The sequence below is a fragment of the Salmo salar genome, chromosome ssa07 (assembly GCF_905237065.1).
Source record: "Salmo salar chromosome ssa07, Ssal_v3.1, whole genome shotgun sequence".
NCBI classification, from domain to species: Eukaryota; Metazoa; Chordata; class Actinopteri; order Salmoniformes; family Salmonidae; genus Salmo; species Salmo salar.
The window spans coordinates 54,817,533-54,833,469 of NC_059448.1; the positions used below are offsets into that span (position 1 = coordinate 54,817,533).

The following is a 15,937-nucleotide window of genomic DNA, read 5'->3' on the forward strand; positions in this document are numbered from 1 at the left end:
GGCAACAATACGTCTGCCACGCTGATCCTTAACACTGGGGCCCCTCAGGGGTGTGTACTTAGTCCCCTCCTGTATTCCTTGTTCACCCACGACTGAGTGGCCAAACACGACTCCAACACCATCGTTAAGTTTACTGACGACACAACAGTGATCACCGACAACAATGAGACGGCCTATAGGGAGGAAGTCAGAGAACTGGCAGTGTGGTGCCAGGACAACAACCTCTCCCTCAATGTGAGCAAGACAAAGGAGCTGATCATGGACTAAAGGAAAAGGCAGGCCGAACAGGCCCTCATTAACATCGACGGGGCTGTAGTGGAGCGGGTCAAGAGTTTCAAGTTCCTTGGTGTCCACATCACCAACGAACTATCATGGTCCAAACATACCAAGACAGTCATGAAGAGGGCACGACAAAACCTTTTCCCCCTCAGGAGACTTAAAAGATTTGGCATGGGCCCCCAGATCCTCAAAAGGTTCTACAGCTGCACCATCGAGAGCATCCTGACCGGTTGCATCACCGCCTGGTATGGCAACTGCTCGGCATCTAACCATAAGGCGCTACAGAGGGTAGTGCAAACGGCCCAGTACATCACTGGGGCCAAGCTTCCTACCAAGCTTCCGCCTATATAATAGGCGGTGTCAAAAAGGAAAGCCCATAAAATTGTCCGACTCCAGCCATCCAAGTTATAGACTGTTTTCTCTGCTACCGCACGGCAAGCGGTACCGGAGCGCCAAGTCTAGGACCAAAAGGCTCCTCAACAGCTTCTACCCCCAAGCCATTAGACTGCTGAACAATTCATAATTATCTATTTGCCTTGACCCCCCCCCTCCGTACACTGCTGCTACTCGCTGTTTGTTTGTTACCTATGCATAGTCACTTCGCCCCCACGTAGATGTACATATTACCTCAACTAGCCTGTACCCCTGCACACTGACTCGGTACCGGTGCCCCCTGTATATTGCCTCGTTATTCATATTGTGTTACTTTTTATTCTGACTTTTTATTTTAGCCTACTTGGTAAATATTTTCTTCTTCTTGAACTGCACTGTTGGTTAAGGGCTTGTAAGTAAGCATTTTGACGGTAAAGTCTACACTTGTTGTATTCAGCGCATGTGGCAAATAAAGTTTGATTTGATGTTGTGAGCAAAAGAGCAAGGTCGGTTTTAGATCTCAAAACAGTAATTAGAGTAAAAACATAAATGGATGTTCAGTTTGAAATCCCCTACAAAGGTAGAAAATATATTGAGTGATTGTTATCTTCAGATGCAGCATCCTTTCATGTAGACACAGTACCATCAGGGTTGATCAGGACCCTAGATGGTACAGTCAGGGTTGATCAGGGCCCTAGACGGTACAGTCAGGGTTGATCAGGGCCCTAGACGGTACAGTCAGGGTTGATCAGGACCCTAGACGGTACAGTCAGGGTTGATCAGGACCCTAGACGGTACAGTCAGGGTTGATCAGGGCCCTAGACGGTACAGTCAGGGTTGATCAGGGCCCTAGACGGTACAGTCAGGGTTGATCAGGGCCCTAGACGGTACAGTCAGGGTTGATCAGGACCCTAGACGGTACAGTCAGGGTTGATCAGGGCCCTAGACGGTACAGTCAGGGTTGATCAGGACCCTAGACGGTACAATCAGGGTTGATCAGGGCCCTAGACGGTACAGTCAGGGTTGATCAGGGCCCTAGACGGTACAGTCAGGGTTGATCAGGGCCCTAGACGGTACAATCAGGGTTGATCAGGGCCCTAGACGGTACAATCAGGGTTGATCAGGGCCCTAGACGGTACAGTCAGGGTTGCAAATATCTGGTAACTTTCCCAAAATTCCCTGGTTTTCCAGAAATCCAGGTTGGAGGATTCCTGGATTCCCTCGTAATTTCAAGGATCTTCCAACCAGGATTTCTGGAAAACTGGGGAATTTGGGGAAATGTACAGGAATTTTGCAACTCTAGATACAATGTTTTTAGTGTTTGAATCTTCTATTGTAGGATTACAGCTTTCATTCAGACAATAGAATATCATAGAATAGAAAACAGCATTGTCCAAGAAAAGCAAAATGTTAATTCAGAAGAAGTGAACTCTGTTTATTCTATTTCCATAGCTACAGCACACTCATTAGAGGAACTGAAAATACCCTCCATACACGGTTCAGAAAACATTTGGAAAAGGGCAGTTGTCTCACCCGACTATATCATTGCTCCTATCCCCCTGTAGAACCAGCAGTGATGACGATCAGTAGAGAGACTATTGCTTTTGTAGTCATGACTTTCTCCCTCCTCTCCGCCTTATTGGCTCTGACCCCGTGGCCTGTGACCCCTGTAATAGACTGGGCCTGTCAGAGCACTTCCAGGTCGTTACAGAGGATCAGGGCCTGACTGACTAGACACCCCAGAAGTAATCAGCCGAGGGAGGGAGGGAGGGTGGATTAAAGGCAGGGAGATGACCAACAAAGGGCAGGCGGTCGAAACGCCATGGCAACTCTGTCTGATCAGAGGAGACCAAAGGAGAGGAGTTAAGATCTGATGTGCTCCACTCAGATGTCCATCTGTCTTCACATTCATAGGGAGTTTTACACACTAGAACACAGGCATTAGCATAGGTGGACACACATGCTCAGAACACACACATACAGTATGTCCAGCTCCATTCCAGGCATGGACAACATGACACTATTCCTAAATATGCAAACACACACGCACGCGCGCACACACGCAAACCTTCACCTGGACATACACCAGACAGGCCTGTCATATGTACACCTGCTACGCATGAACAGACAGACAGACAGACAACCCCATTATGACAAATCCTGCTGATTGGTACATTCCCTTCTTGGCAACCGTCCCTCCAGCGAGCCGGAATGATGGACCGGTGGAAATAGGAACGGAGCGACGTTCCTTATGGTGTAAATAATGTGGACACCTCAGCCAGCAGCTCTCCAAATGAGCTTTCCGGGGGGGGGGGAGTCTGCCCGCCGCATGACGCTTAAATTAAATGTCACGGCGGCGAGTGGGATGTCGTGGGTGTGGTGGTCGAGACAGCGAGGTAGAATGGATTAGAAGCCTGATTGGAAACCGGAATGAGATAATGAAGACAGAAGTTAATTCAGTTTTCAGCTGGGGAGGGGAAGGAGGGGGAAGGCAGGGTGCGTTCTCCTTGACAAAAAAACAGACTCAGACACTCAAAGCCTGTTAGAGGGAGGGAGGAGAGGGAGGGAGGAGAGAGGGATGTAAGGAGGGGGACTGGAAACATCCCGCAGATTCACACTCAGTCAGCCCACTCCAAAACGTTCCTCTCATCGTTTGACCAAACTAACATTAGATGACGCTATATTTTTATGATGTATTATCTAGCGGCGATTATCTTCTGTCTACATCAGTCATTTGTTCACTTTTGGTCCAGCAGGTCAGTTTATATGACGTAGATTTTGTACAACACCATCGTTAGTGGAAGAGGTTACACACTTATATATTATGAATGTCTTGGTGACCTAGTAAAACATGAATATCATTGATTACTGTCGACTTTGGTCAGACAGATTTCCCCTCTTGACAGCCTCCAGAAGTCCCACGTCTGTCTTGTTATAATGGGTATAATGTAATACAGAAATATGGAATATAGAATGGGATCAAAGCGCACTCTGAATGGAATTAGACTCTGCTAACTGTCATCCTAATGGGCTCTTATGAATACAGCACAGACCCATTCACCCTCCTAGATATAACTATTCCATTTCTATCCCCCCTATGTACAGTTAGCATAGAACCCATTCACTTTTGGTTGAAACTAAAGTTTCAATGCCCTTTCTGCTAAAATAGACGTTTGTATGCACTCACTGTACTGTAAGTCACTTTGGATAAAGCATCTGCTAAATAGCATATATTAATATGTATATATTATTGACTGTAGGGAGAATCACATTGTAGCCCTGAGCATTGCTCTGACATATGATCTGGCCATTCCATCAGTTTAATGAGACAACAGTATCTCTTCTCCTCCTCTTCCTCTTCCTAAACCACCCAGACCCACCTGTCATCTCACATCCCATCCCACCTCTCCTCCTCCCTCCCAATATTACAACCCCAAACACACACACACACATCATTATATGAACTAGTAAACATGTAGGATTACTGCTTAGGGACCATGTTGTAGAGTTAGAGGGGGGTGTTGGATCCCTGTGGAATCTCCCTGGACCCTCCCATGGGTGTCGCCTGTCATGATACTAACACATTATGCACCAGGAGTGGATTGGGGAGCGGGTGAAATGTAATAATAACCCCAAACACACACCTGAGACTCTTAGCCCTGCACCCCTATTCCCCATACACACCCCTCCCACTCTATTAAAGAGATCACTTCTTCAATTAACCCTGCCTTAGCCGGGGGGGGGCTCGCTGGTGAAATTATGCAGTGTGTGTGTTTGCGTACATGTACGTGTGTTTGTGCACGGCTGGGATCAGCCCCTCTCCCAGTTATGTTAATTGAATCAATTTCTGTCGTGTTGAAAAGTAGGAGCCCATCTCTCTTTCTCTCAATCTCTCTCTCACACACACACACTCCCCCCTCGCCCCAGAAGAGGGGTATTATTGAAATGGGAGGCTGAGACGTCCCATCTCACACATAGTGATATACATCACCCCCGTTCACTACCACTAATCATATGTGTATGGGCTGATTAGATCACACAGGCCAATCACAAAGGCTTCCTGAGCATCCAATCATAGCTGTTCTAGATGGAGGATAAACACATGATGACGTGTGGATGGTGATTTGTATGGTGATCCGGGGTTTAGTGGCTGAGTGCCACATCTCTCTTCATTGGGGATTGTTATGTATTCAGAATGCACTTGGCAGAATCAGAATGCACTCATTGAGGATGGTGATTAGTCATTCTGCTCTCTCACTCGTTTTCTCTTTCTCTCTCTCTCTCCTTCTCTCTATCGCCGTCTCTCTCTCTCTCTCTCTCCCGCTCTCTGCAGGTGCCTGATAACTCTGTGATGGCCCTGGTCCCCAAGCAGGTGACGGCCTACAACTCGGTCAACAACTCAACTGTGTCCAGAACCTCAGCCAGTAAATACGGTATGGATAATGTGACAATGTGTTTTTTTTATGTGTGTTTGTGTGTGTGAGAGAGAGAGGAGCACATTTCCGGCATATTTCCAGATTTCTCTCCTGGATAGGAGTGTCCTCCTGGAACTAAAACAATTATTCCCCCCCCTCCATCTCCCAGCAGTCTGTGTGCCTGAGCGTTAAACAGGAAGAACTGTGTCCTTCTCATCGGAGTGGGATCCAGAGTCAGCACACACACTCACATGCACACACAAACACACATCAGCACACACACAGACGTTCACACCTACACACACACTGGGTATTCCCTGTTGCGAATGCACACGCTCTATTGCCAGGATTTTAATTAAAAAACGTGGCTAAACAGCACCTTCTCCCTCTAAACCTTCACCACAGAAACCAACAGACTTCTCCTGCACACACTGTTCATCCCTCAAACTAACTGAGCTCCATATGTCACTAACAGATGTAAAGGCTCTGTTAACAATACCTGAACACATAGTAAAGTCTTCCATACATTAGCCACTGTTAACAATACCTGAACACATAGTAAAGTCTTCCATACATTAGCCACTGTTAACAATACCTGAACACATAGTAAAGTCTTCCATACATTAGCCACTATGAGCTGTTACACCTTAGTAATAGTGACAAAGCCCCAGAGGAGAAGAGGGACAGAACTGAGCCCAGGAGACAGGATAACAAGATTAGAGAGCAGGGAATTTAACAGACTAACAAAGAGAGAACAAAGAGGGGGAAGAGAAGAAAGAGAGCATTTGCAGTTTGCACTTTACTCCCCCCTGGGACTGGAGACAGAACTGTGTCCCAAATGGCACCCTACTCCCCATGTAGTGCACTACTTTGGACCAGAGCCCCATGGGGAATATGGTGAACTACATAGGGAATAGAGTACAATTTGGGATGCAGACAGACAGTGTCCCATCTAGCAGTGACTTTCTTGGTCTGGCCCTGTGTTCTCTTGAACCTGAGAAGAAGCCATCAAATCAAACCCTGATCAAAGGCAGCGCTGCCCGGACTCAAACACTCCAGACACATCAAATGACGGCTTTATTAGCCAGCTAGCACCTCATCTCCATACGCCATCTCACCGCCTCGCCTCCGTTCCTCCACTCAAATTAGACCAAAGAAAAAGGAGGGTGAGTGTGAAAGAGAAAGAGAGGGAACAGGACGGAGATAGAGAGAGAGATGGAGGAAGACAGAATGTCACACATCTCTTGACTTAGTTGGGGAATTGACTTCAAACGATGCCAGAGCCACTTGAGATGGGGGGGGGACTTTGAACTGGACTGATCACAATGGAGAAGCACTGAGGAGAAGAGAGGATGATTCTAATGGAGCCAAAGGAGAGAGGGAGAGGGAGGGAGAAAGTTAGTGAGAGAAAATGAGGAAGGTGGAGAGAGGAGGAAATATGGAGGGATGATGAAGAAGAGGAACAGGGAGGGAGAAAGATGAAGAGGAAGTAGGGGAGAGAGGGATGGAAGGAGAAGGCTGAAAGTGATGGAGTGAGATGAAGCGCGTAGGAAAGGGATTTAGAGAGGGTGCGAACTTCCTTTCTTAATCAAAACTCTTGTGTGATATGTCAGTGTGGTAGTATTTCTGTGTGTGTGTGTGTGTGTGTGTGTGTGTGTGTGTGTGTGTGTGTGTGTGTGTGTGTGTGTGTGTGTGTGTGTGTGTGTGTGTGTGTGTGTGTGTGTGTGTGTGTGTGTGTGTGTGTGTGTGTGTGTGTGCGTGTGTGCGTGCGTGCGTGCGTGTGTGCGTGCGGAGCGCTCCTTCTAGGGACTCCTTCCACTCCACCGAACGTGTCATCACACCCTATTACACCAGCACACTCAATAACACTCCGGAAGACGACCACCACTTTTATTATTACACACACACACATGCACACACACACTCCAATCATTCCAAGTCAGTCCAGTTCCAGGAGTCAATATTCACACACACACTTTACCTGCTTTCTCTCTCTAGTACTTTACCCCTCCCTCTCCTCTCTTCCTCTCTCCCTCCATCATTCACTCTTCCTGCATTTCTCTCTGGAAGGACAAATTGATTTCTGCAGCATCTGCCTTGGCAAAAACACACTTTATTTCACCGTCCTCTCCCTCGACCAACAGTCCTACTGATCAATTCTTTATTTCACCGTCCTCTCCCTTGACCAACAGTCCTACTGATCAATTCTTTATTTCACCGTCCTCTCCCTCGACCAACAGTCCTACTGATCAATTCTTTATTTCACCGTCCTCTCCCTCGACCAACAGTCCTACTGATCAATTCTTTATTTCACCGTCCTATCCCTCGACCAACAGTCCTACTGATCAATTCTTTATTTCACCGTCCTATCCCTCGACCAACAGTCCTACTGATCAATTCTTTATTTCACCGTCCTCTCCCTCGACCAACAGTCCTACTGATCAATTCTTTATTTCACCGTCCTCTCCCTCGACCAACAGTCCTACTGATCAATTATTTTCACACTGTGTAAACATTCATCGAGCCGGAGTGTTTTTAAATGTCATCGCCACTCTCGTCAAATGGGGAGGGCATATGAATATTTCATCTCGCCATACACCTGTTCGATGTTGTGTCTGTGAGTTGGGCCAAGGCGTATTCTACCTCCCGAGAGAGAAAGACGGCATGTAAAATGAACCACGTGCATGCTGTTGTAAAGGTTGTAATGTCCAGTCTCAAAGGCTCGGTAGCTTGAAGCTTCTAACTGAACCCAGACAAACTATTGGAGCTTTGACCGAATTTGGCTTATTTGACTTTGTATCCTTTAGAATAACTGTGTAGTATCCTTTAGAATATCTGTGTAGTATCCTTTAGAATATCTGTGTAGTATCCTTTAGAATATCTGTGTAGTATCCTTTAGAATAACTGTGTAGTATCCTTTAGAATATCTGTGTAGTATCCTTTAGAATATCTGTGTCGTATCCTTTAGAATATCTGTGTAGTATCCTTTAGAATATCTGTGTAGTATCCTTTAGAATATCTGTGTAGTATCCTTTAGAATAACTGTGTAGTATCCTTTAGAATAACTGTGTAGTATCCTTTAGAATAACTGTGTAGTATCCTTTAGAATAACTGTGTAGTATCCTTTAGAATAACTGTGTAGTATCCTTTAGAATAACTGTGTAGTATCCTTTAGAATAACTGTGTAGTATCCTTTAGAATATCTGTGTAGTATGCTTTAGAATAACTGTGTAGTATCCTTTAGAATAACTGTGTAGTATCCTTTAGAATAACTGTGTAGTATCCTTTAGAATATCTGTGTAGTATGGCTTGACCCCCTGTATTTTGTTTTGTCTGTCTTTGGTTTGTGTTGCGTCTGTCTTTTTTGTGTGTTGTCTATGTTGTCGTCTCTGACCATTTTCACTCGATTGCGGCGACCTGAACAGTACTGTGCTGGCTCAGATGTTTTCTTTACACATCCCCTCTGTTAGGTGTGTTGTCTCTCTATACTCTGCACCATATCCGCGGGAAGTAGGGAGGCTGAGGGTGCTGTAGCACCTCCTAATGATACAAACTAATTAAACTCCTGTATTAGCAGACCGATATAGCCGTCTGTAGCGCAGATCTCAAACAATATTTCACCAAGATGGTTTTTTTCTGCCACCACGTTTGGCGAATGAAACGCAGCACCCCCACCCCCAAACATCTTCCCGCGGCTCCACTGTCAATACTATGTCTGTGCTGATCATGTTATATTTCCATAGTCTGCTACAGTATGTCCACTGGTTTCTGCTTCATCTCTGTGTCATATCCTGATGTTGTTCTTTACGTTCCACAGAGAACATGATCAAGTACACAGGGAGCCCCGACAGCCTGCGCTCGCGCACGCCCATGATCACGCCCGACCTGGAGAGCGGGGTCAAGGTGTGGCACCTGGTAAAGAACCACGAACACGGGGACCAGAAGGAGGGAGACCGCGGCTCCAAGATGGTCTCTGAGATATACCTGACCAGGCTGCTGGCCACTAAGGTGAGTTATCACACGAACGCACAGACACACCTAGACTAGAGGAGGTCATTTCAGGTGAGGAATATTATTCAAATATAATATTATTCCTCATCTCCTGTAGGCTCTGAGACCTAAGTGAAAGTATGTAGATGTATATTGTGTCTTTCAGACCTCAGCAGCATATCTAATGATAGAGGTGACACACAAAGGTACAACCTGTAAAGGCTTTTTCTGTAGACAGAGATGTTATCTGGTGAAAAACAGAAATGGAAGTGGCCGTAAAATGAGTCTCTTTGAGCATGCCAGGGCGCTATTGCCCCTCAGAAAACCAGTTAATTTGGTTTGGAGGGAATCGTGACTTTGATCCCACTGCTCAATGGGAATTACCCATCCACTCGCTAATGATGCGCCTCCTTTACATCACACATGCTTTCTTCTGGAGAGGGAGAGAGGGAGTCAGGAAGAGAGAGGAGAGGGAGAGAGAGGAGAGGGAGAGAGGGAGTCAGGAAGAGAGAGAGGAAAGAAGGCAAGATCCTGGCGTGTGGTGTTGTAATTTGTGACCATTCCGTGCTCTTTGTGTAGTGGTTCAGACAGACAACACTCTGCCTGCTTTTCTGGTTCTATAATGGGAGTGCTTAGTGGCAGGATTCACACACACACACACACACTCATCAACAGAGTTGTTGGCAGAGATGGCTGAGGAGGCAACAGAGATATGGAGAGAGAGTGTTGTCTGTCATTTCTCTGGCGTGTGTTGTGATTGCCAGCGAGCAGTCACTGTGGAGCTGTGTAATGAATATGGCAAACGCTCTCTCTATGAAGCACATGTACCAGAGCCACAGTCTAACACGCTTAGACAGACAAAAACAGTCAGTCAGCCACACACACACATAATACACACACACCCACATAAAACACACACACACACTGAGCAATGCTGTATTTACCTGTGATGACCCTGGTCAGGGGGGATGTGGTGCAGAGACGGCATGTCATATTTACAGATGGAGTGTTTTTGTGAAGTAATCGGTTTATCTTGGAGTCCATCTCTCTTGTTGAGGTATGACTGGGCCGACAGCCATGTAATTGACTGCGTTTGACTTTCACCTCGCCAATAAATACCGTCGGTCGGCCTGGCGCTGACGTCCCCCATTTTAGGTCCATCAGTGTCACTCTGATGGGGGGCAAAGGGCTTATTTCTTGATTGCGTTCTCTTTTCCTCTTTTCTTCTCTCTCTGTTTGTGACAACACCAGCACCCCTTCACCCACTCAGTCTTTGCTGTTTTGTTTTCTGTCCACTCATCCTAAATGACAGGGTAGTTCTGATGCAGGCAACACTGTCTGTCTGTCATCCTAAACGACAGGGTAGTTCTGATGCAGGCAACACTGTCTGTCTGTCATCCTAAACGACAGGGTAGTTCTGATGCAGGCAACACTGTCTGTCCTCATCCTAAATGACAGGGTAGTTCTGATGCAGCCAGCACTGTCTGTCTGTCATCCTAAACGACAGGGTAGTTCTGATGCAGGCAACACTGTCTGTCCTCATCCTAAATGACAGGGTAGTTCTGATGCAGGCAGCACTGTCTGTCTGTCATCCTAAACGACAGGGTAGTTCTGATGCAGGCAACACTGTCTGTCCTCATCCTAAATGACAGGGTAGTTCTGATGCAGGCAACACTGTCTGTCCTCATCCTAAATGACAGGGTAGTTCTGATGCAGGCAACACTGTCTGTCCTCATCCTAAATGACAGGGTAGTTCTGATGCAGGCAGGACTGTCTGTCTGTCATCCTAAATGACAGGGTAGTTCTGATGCAGGCAGCACTGTCTGTGAGGCTAGATTCTAGATTACACATTGTCTTTAAAGTGCAGTGTAATGATGGGCTAGGTTTCTGTGTGTGTGTGTGTGTGTGTGTGTGTGTGTGTGTGTGTGTGTGTGTGTGTGTTTCAGTGGGCTGTAATGGCAGCTCGTGCTCTCAGGGGACAGATGAAGGACTATCATGAGGTTGTCTATCTGTGGGATTCCTTACTCACACACACTCACACACACACACACTACATGTATAACAGCCTCCCTGCCACTAAACTGTCTCCACGACTACACAGGTTTGAGGAAGAAATGTATATTTTCATCTTCATAGGCAAATGATAAGCTGTCAGAATTGTGGGACATGGTAGAATCACGGCTGTGATTGTCAGCTAACTGGATTCTCCTCTCACTCCCCCCTCCCTCTCTTCTCTCTGACTCAAATTGGGATTTTTATTTGCCGCTTGTGCACACCTCATCTGACACACTGCGCCCTTGTGGCTCTTTCCAGATAGGCTTCCCTCACTGTCGCTTTTTTTCATTCTGTCCTCTTCTCTTCTCCCCCTCGCATTCTATCAGCTCATTCGTTACAAGTGGATTAGATTTTCTCTTTCTATCTATCTCGTTCTCCCTCTTCTCTCCTCCTTAAAGACGAGAACATTAAATCAAATTAGGGTCAATGGTGCAGTGTGTGAGCTAATCCCTCCACACAGAGAGGCTTAGGAGATGCTCCTCCTGTTCCCAGATATTATTAAAAGTGAACTGTGAAAAAACAATTTCCCATCAAAGCCCAGAGATTTAGGACCAGGGAGAGCTAGAGAGAGAGAGGGGGAGAGAGAGAGGGGGGGAGAGAGAGAACACATCAGGAACACCATCAGATACACAGGATAAAACACAATCTCAGTCACACACACACACCACCAGAGGCTGGTGAGGGGAGGATGGCTCATAATAATGGCTGGAATGGTATCAAACACATGGAAACCATGGAAACCATGAGTTTGTGTCGGTAACACTTTACTTGACACCCAGCGTCAGAACACGTTATGACACGGTCATAACCATGTCATAATATCTGACGTAACGTGTCATAACCTGTTATAATATGGTCATAACACTGTCATGACATTTTGACCTGTTGTGACATATATTGTGTTATGTTATGGCTGGTTAGGACACCTACATAAGAGTGTCAAAACCAACTAAACCTACCACACAAGGAAAAACATTCCATTACATCATAGCCTAAGTATTTTTTTATTGACCATAGTAAATTATCATTGTAATTGCATACAAATTGATGTCAGAAATACACCTGCCCCAATGCTCTGTTGCTGATGACTGGGATGAATTTAGGAGATTTCAGGAGCAGGACAAGACATCCTCTTGTTGACAGATGACTGATATAAGGGCATGTACGTGATAGGCCTATCTGGCTTATATGATTATGATGGTCATAATGCTTCTTGACTGTCATAAAGGTATTTAAAATATGATGAATAAAAGATGACTGTAAAGAATTCATTACGACGACAAAGGATTTAAGAAACAAACTTTAAAACTTCTTGGCAGGGGAAAAAACTCATTTGAATCATTGTGGGTTTTGACACTCTTATGTAGGTGTTATAACCAGCCATAAAATAACGCAATATATGTCACAACAGGTGTAAATATATTGGTCTTGACAGTGTTATAACCATATTATGACAGGTTATGACAAGTTATGTCAGCTATTATGACATGGTTATGACTGTCATAACATGATATGACACATCGGGAACACTTTACTTGAAACCCAGTGTCTGATACCGATGTGTCTGATACCGATGTGTCTGATACCGATGTGTTTGATACCGATGTGTTTGATACCAGTGTTGCAGACACCTGTTGTCATTCTCTCTGTCTCTGTGTGTTGTCTGTCGCTCACTGCTGATCTCTCTGCTTCCACAGGGCACTTTACAGAAGTTTGTGGACGACCTGTTTGAGACCATCTTCAGCACGGCCCACCGAGGCAGCGCCCTGCCCCTGGCTATCAAGTACATGTTTGACTTCCTGGATGAGCAGGCTGACAAGCACAGCATCCATGATCCGCATGTCAGACACACATGGAAAAGCAACTGGTGAGACACTGGAGACGTCTGGCCTTTCCTGTTTTACTGTACTGTGCTAAAACAGGTTAACATTGGAAGTGTACGGCAACCTCCACACACACACACACACACACACACACACACACACACACACACACACACATAGGTAGTCAGATACACACACATACATGGGTAGAAACACAGACACATGTATACACACACACACACACACACACGGAAGTTTATCATGCCTACGGAATGAACCATGGAGTGTGTGAACAATCTTCATTAAATCCAATGACGAAGAGCTAATCCCACAGGCAACCAATCAGGGCAGCCAGCTCTGACATTACCATGGTTACCGACCGGGACCGAGCCGCCCATAGTCGCCAGGGCGAGGAAACCAGGGGAGGCTAGGTGAAGGAAGTGGACTCCAAATGAATATCCTCTGATTAATTTAGACCCGTGTCCCCATCCTGAAGGGGTGGCAGGGTTAAATAACCTGGAGTGGATTAGAATGAGGGAGAGAGGAAGAGAGGAGGAGAGGAGGGGGTGGAGGAGAAGAGGAAATGGACTCAGTGGGAGTTAAACACCACGCTAATAACTCATTAGCCCCTGGCCTTTGCCATGGTCCCATCATGCATCACTCAGCTCCGGCCCAAAGGACCATGGGGCTGGGAATTGATTTGTGGGGCAGTCGGCCGGAGGAGAGTGGAGAGAGAGGGGGAAAGAGAGACTATTTACTTCATGGTTCTAATTTGTATCCTTCCCAGTGTCTGCGTTATTGCACCATTTGCAAAAGAGCGTGTTAAGTGTTTTCCAAGAGCTCTGTAGGTCGCTCTTACAATAGACATTAATGGAATCACTCTCGCAAGAGGGGAAATGTTAAACAGTCATTTATCTTAACACACTGGTAACGCTTACACAACGCTTAGTGCCTACTGCTGATTCCACTGTCAGGGAGATCCAGGTCCTCTCTCTGCATGGGGGCTTTCTGCTTGTTTGTTTGTGAGTGTGTGTGTGTGTGTGTGCATGTGAGAAAGTGTGTGTGTGCGTGACTGTCCGTTAATGTGCAGGCGTATGTGCGTGTCTGTCTGTCTTTCTGTCGGTGTGGGCATGTGTATCCACCTCTGAGTGTTACTAAAGACTGCATTCTGTTAGAACAAAACACTGATCCATTCAGAGTGATACTACAACAGGTCCAGTCATCATCACACAGCCCATTAAATACACCCAGCCAGCTCAGAGCACCATGTCCCCTGTTCTACACCAAGCAGTGGAGACCTATCCTTCAAACCAGATGATTAAATACACCCAGCCAGCTCAGAGCACCATGTCCCCTGTTCTACACCAAGCAGTGGAGACCTATCCTTCAAACCAGATTATTAAATACACCCAGCCAGCTCAGAGCACCATGTCCCCTGTTCTACACCAAGCAGTGGAGACCTATCCTTCAAACCAGATGATTAAATACACCCAGCCAGCTCAGAGCACCATGTCCCCTGTTCTACACCAAGCAGTGGAGACCTATCCTTCAAACCAGATTATTAAATACACCCAGCCAGCTCAGAGCACCATGTCCCCTGTTCTACACCAAGCAGTGGTGACCTATCCTTCAAACCAGATGATTAAATACACCCAGCCAGCTCAGAGCACCATGTCCCCTGTTCTACACCAGGCAGTGGAGACCTATCCTTCAAACCAGATGATTAAATACACCCAGCCAGCTCAGAGCACCATGTCCCCTGTTCTACACCAAGCAGTGGTGACCTATCCTTCAAACCAGATGATTAAATACACCCAGCCAGCTCAGAGCACCATGTCCCCTGTTCTACACCAAGCAGTGGAGACCTATCCTTCAAACCAGATTATTAAATACACCCAGCCAGCTCAGAGCACCATGTCCCCTGTTCTACACCAAGCAGTGGAGGCCTATCCTTCAAACCAGATTATTAAATACACCCAGCCAGCTCAGAGCACCATGTCCCCTGTTCTACACCAAGCAGTGGTGACCTATCCTTCAAACCAGATGATTAAATACACCCAGCCAGCTCAGAGCACCATGTCCCCTGTTCTACACCAAGCAGTGGAGACCTATCCTTCAAACCAGATGATTAAATACACCCAGCCAGCTCAGAGCACCATGTCCCCTGTTCTACACCAAGCAGTGGTGACCTATCCTTCAAACCAGATTATTAAATACACCCAGCCAGCTCAGAGCACCATGTCCCCTGTTCTACACCAAGCAGTGGTGACCTATCCTTCAAACCAGATTATTAAATACACCCAGTCAGCTCAGAGCACCATGTCCCCTGTTCTACACCAAGCAGTGGAGACCTATCCTTCAAACCAGATTATTAAATACACCCAGCCAGCTCAGAGCACCATGTCCCCTGTTCTACACCAAGCAGTGGTGACCTATCCTTCAAACCAGTTTATTAAATACACCCAGCCAGCTCAGAGCACCATGTCCCCTGTTCTACACCAAGCAGTGGTGACCTATCCTTCAAACCAGATTATTAAATACACCCAGCCAGCTCAGAGCACCATGTCCCCTGTTCTACACCAAGCAGTGGAGACCTATCCTTCAAACCAGATGATTAAATACACCCAGCCAGCTCAGAGCACCATGTCCCCTGTTCTACACCAAGCAGTGGTGACCTATCCTTCAAACTAGATTATTAAATACACCCAGCCAGCTCAGAGCACCATGTCCCCTGTTCTACACCAAGCAGTGGTGACCTATCCTTCAAACCAGATTATTCTCTGCCCTGTGTAATTCTCCAGCAGCAGAGATAGATTGAAATAATCCACTGTGTGATCATCCACCATAGTTGACTGTGTGATCATCCACCATAGTTGACTGTGTGATTATCCACCATAGTTGACTGTGTGATCATCCACCATGGTTGACTGTGTATTATCCACCATAGTTGACTGTGTGATCATCCACCATAGTTGACTGTGTAATTATCCACCATAGTTGACT

General features: G+C 46.3%; 1 protein-coding gene across 3 annotated transcripts in view; it reads left to right on the top strand.

The window, feature by feature from the left end:
- The window catches only part of LOC106609762 (plexin-A4), a 493,355-nt gene that overhangs the window by 450,832 nt on the left and 26,586 nt on the right, over window positions 1–15,937 (top strand). For all 3 annotated transcript variants that reach the window (XM_045722278.1, XM_045722276.1, XM_045722277.1), the window contains exons 27-29: window positions 4,985–5,084; window positions 8,884–9,074; window positions 12,809–12,978. In XM_045722278.1, the coding sequence (XP_045578234.1) occupies window positions 4,985–5,084; window positions 8,884–9,074; window positions 12,809–12,978 (461 nt within the window). The remainder of the gene's footprint in view (window positions 1–4,984; window positions 5,085–8,883; window positions 9,075–12,808; window positions 12,979–15,937) is intronic.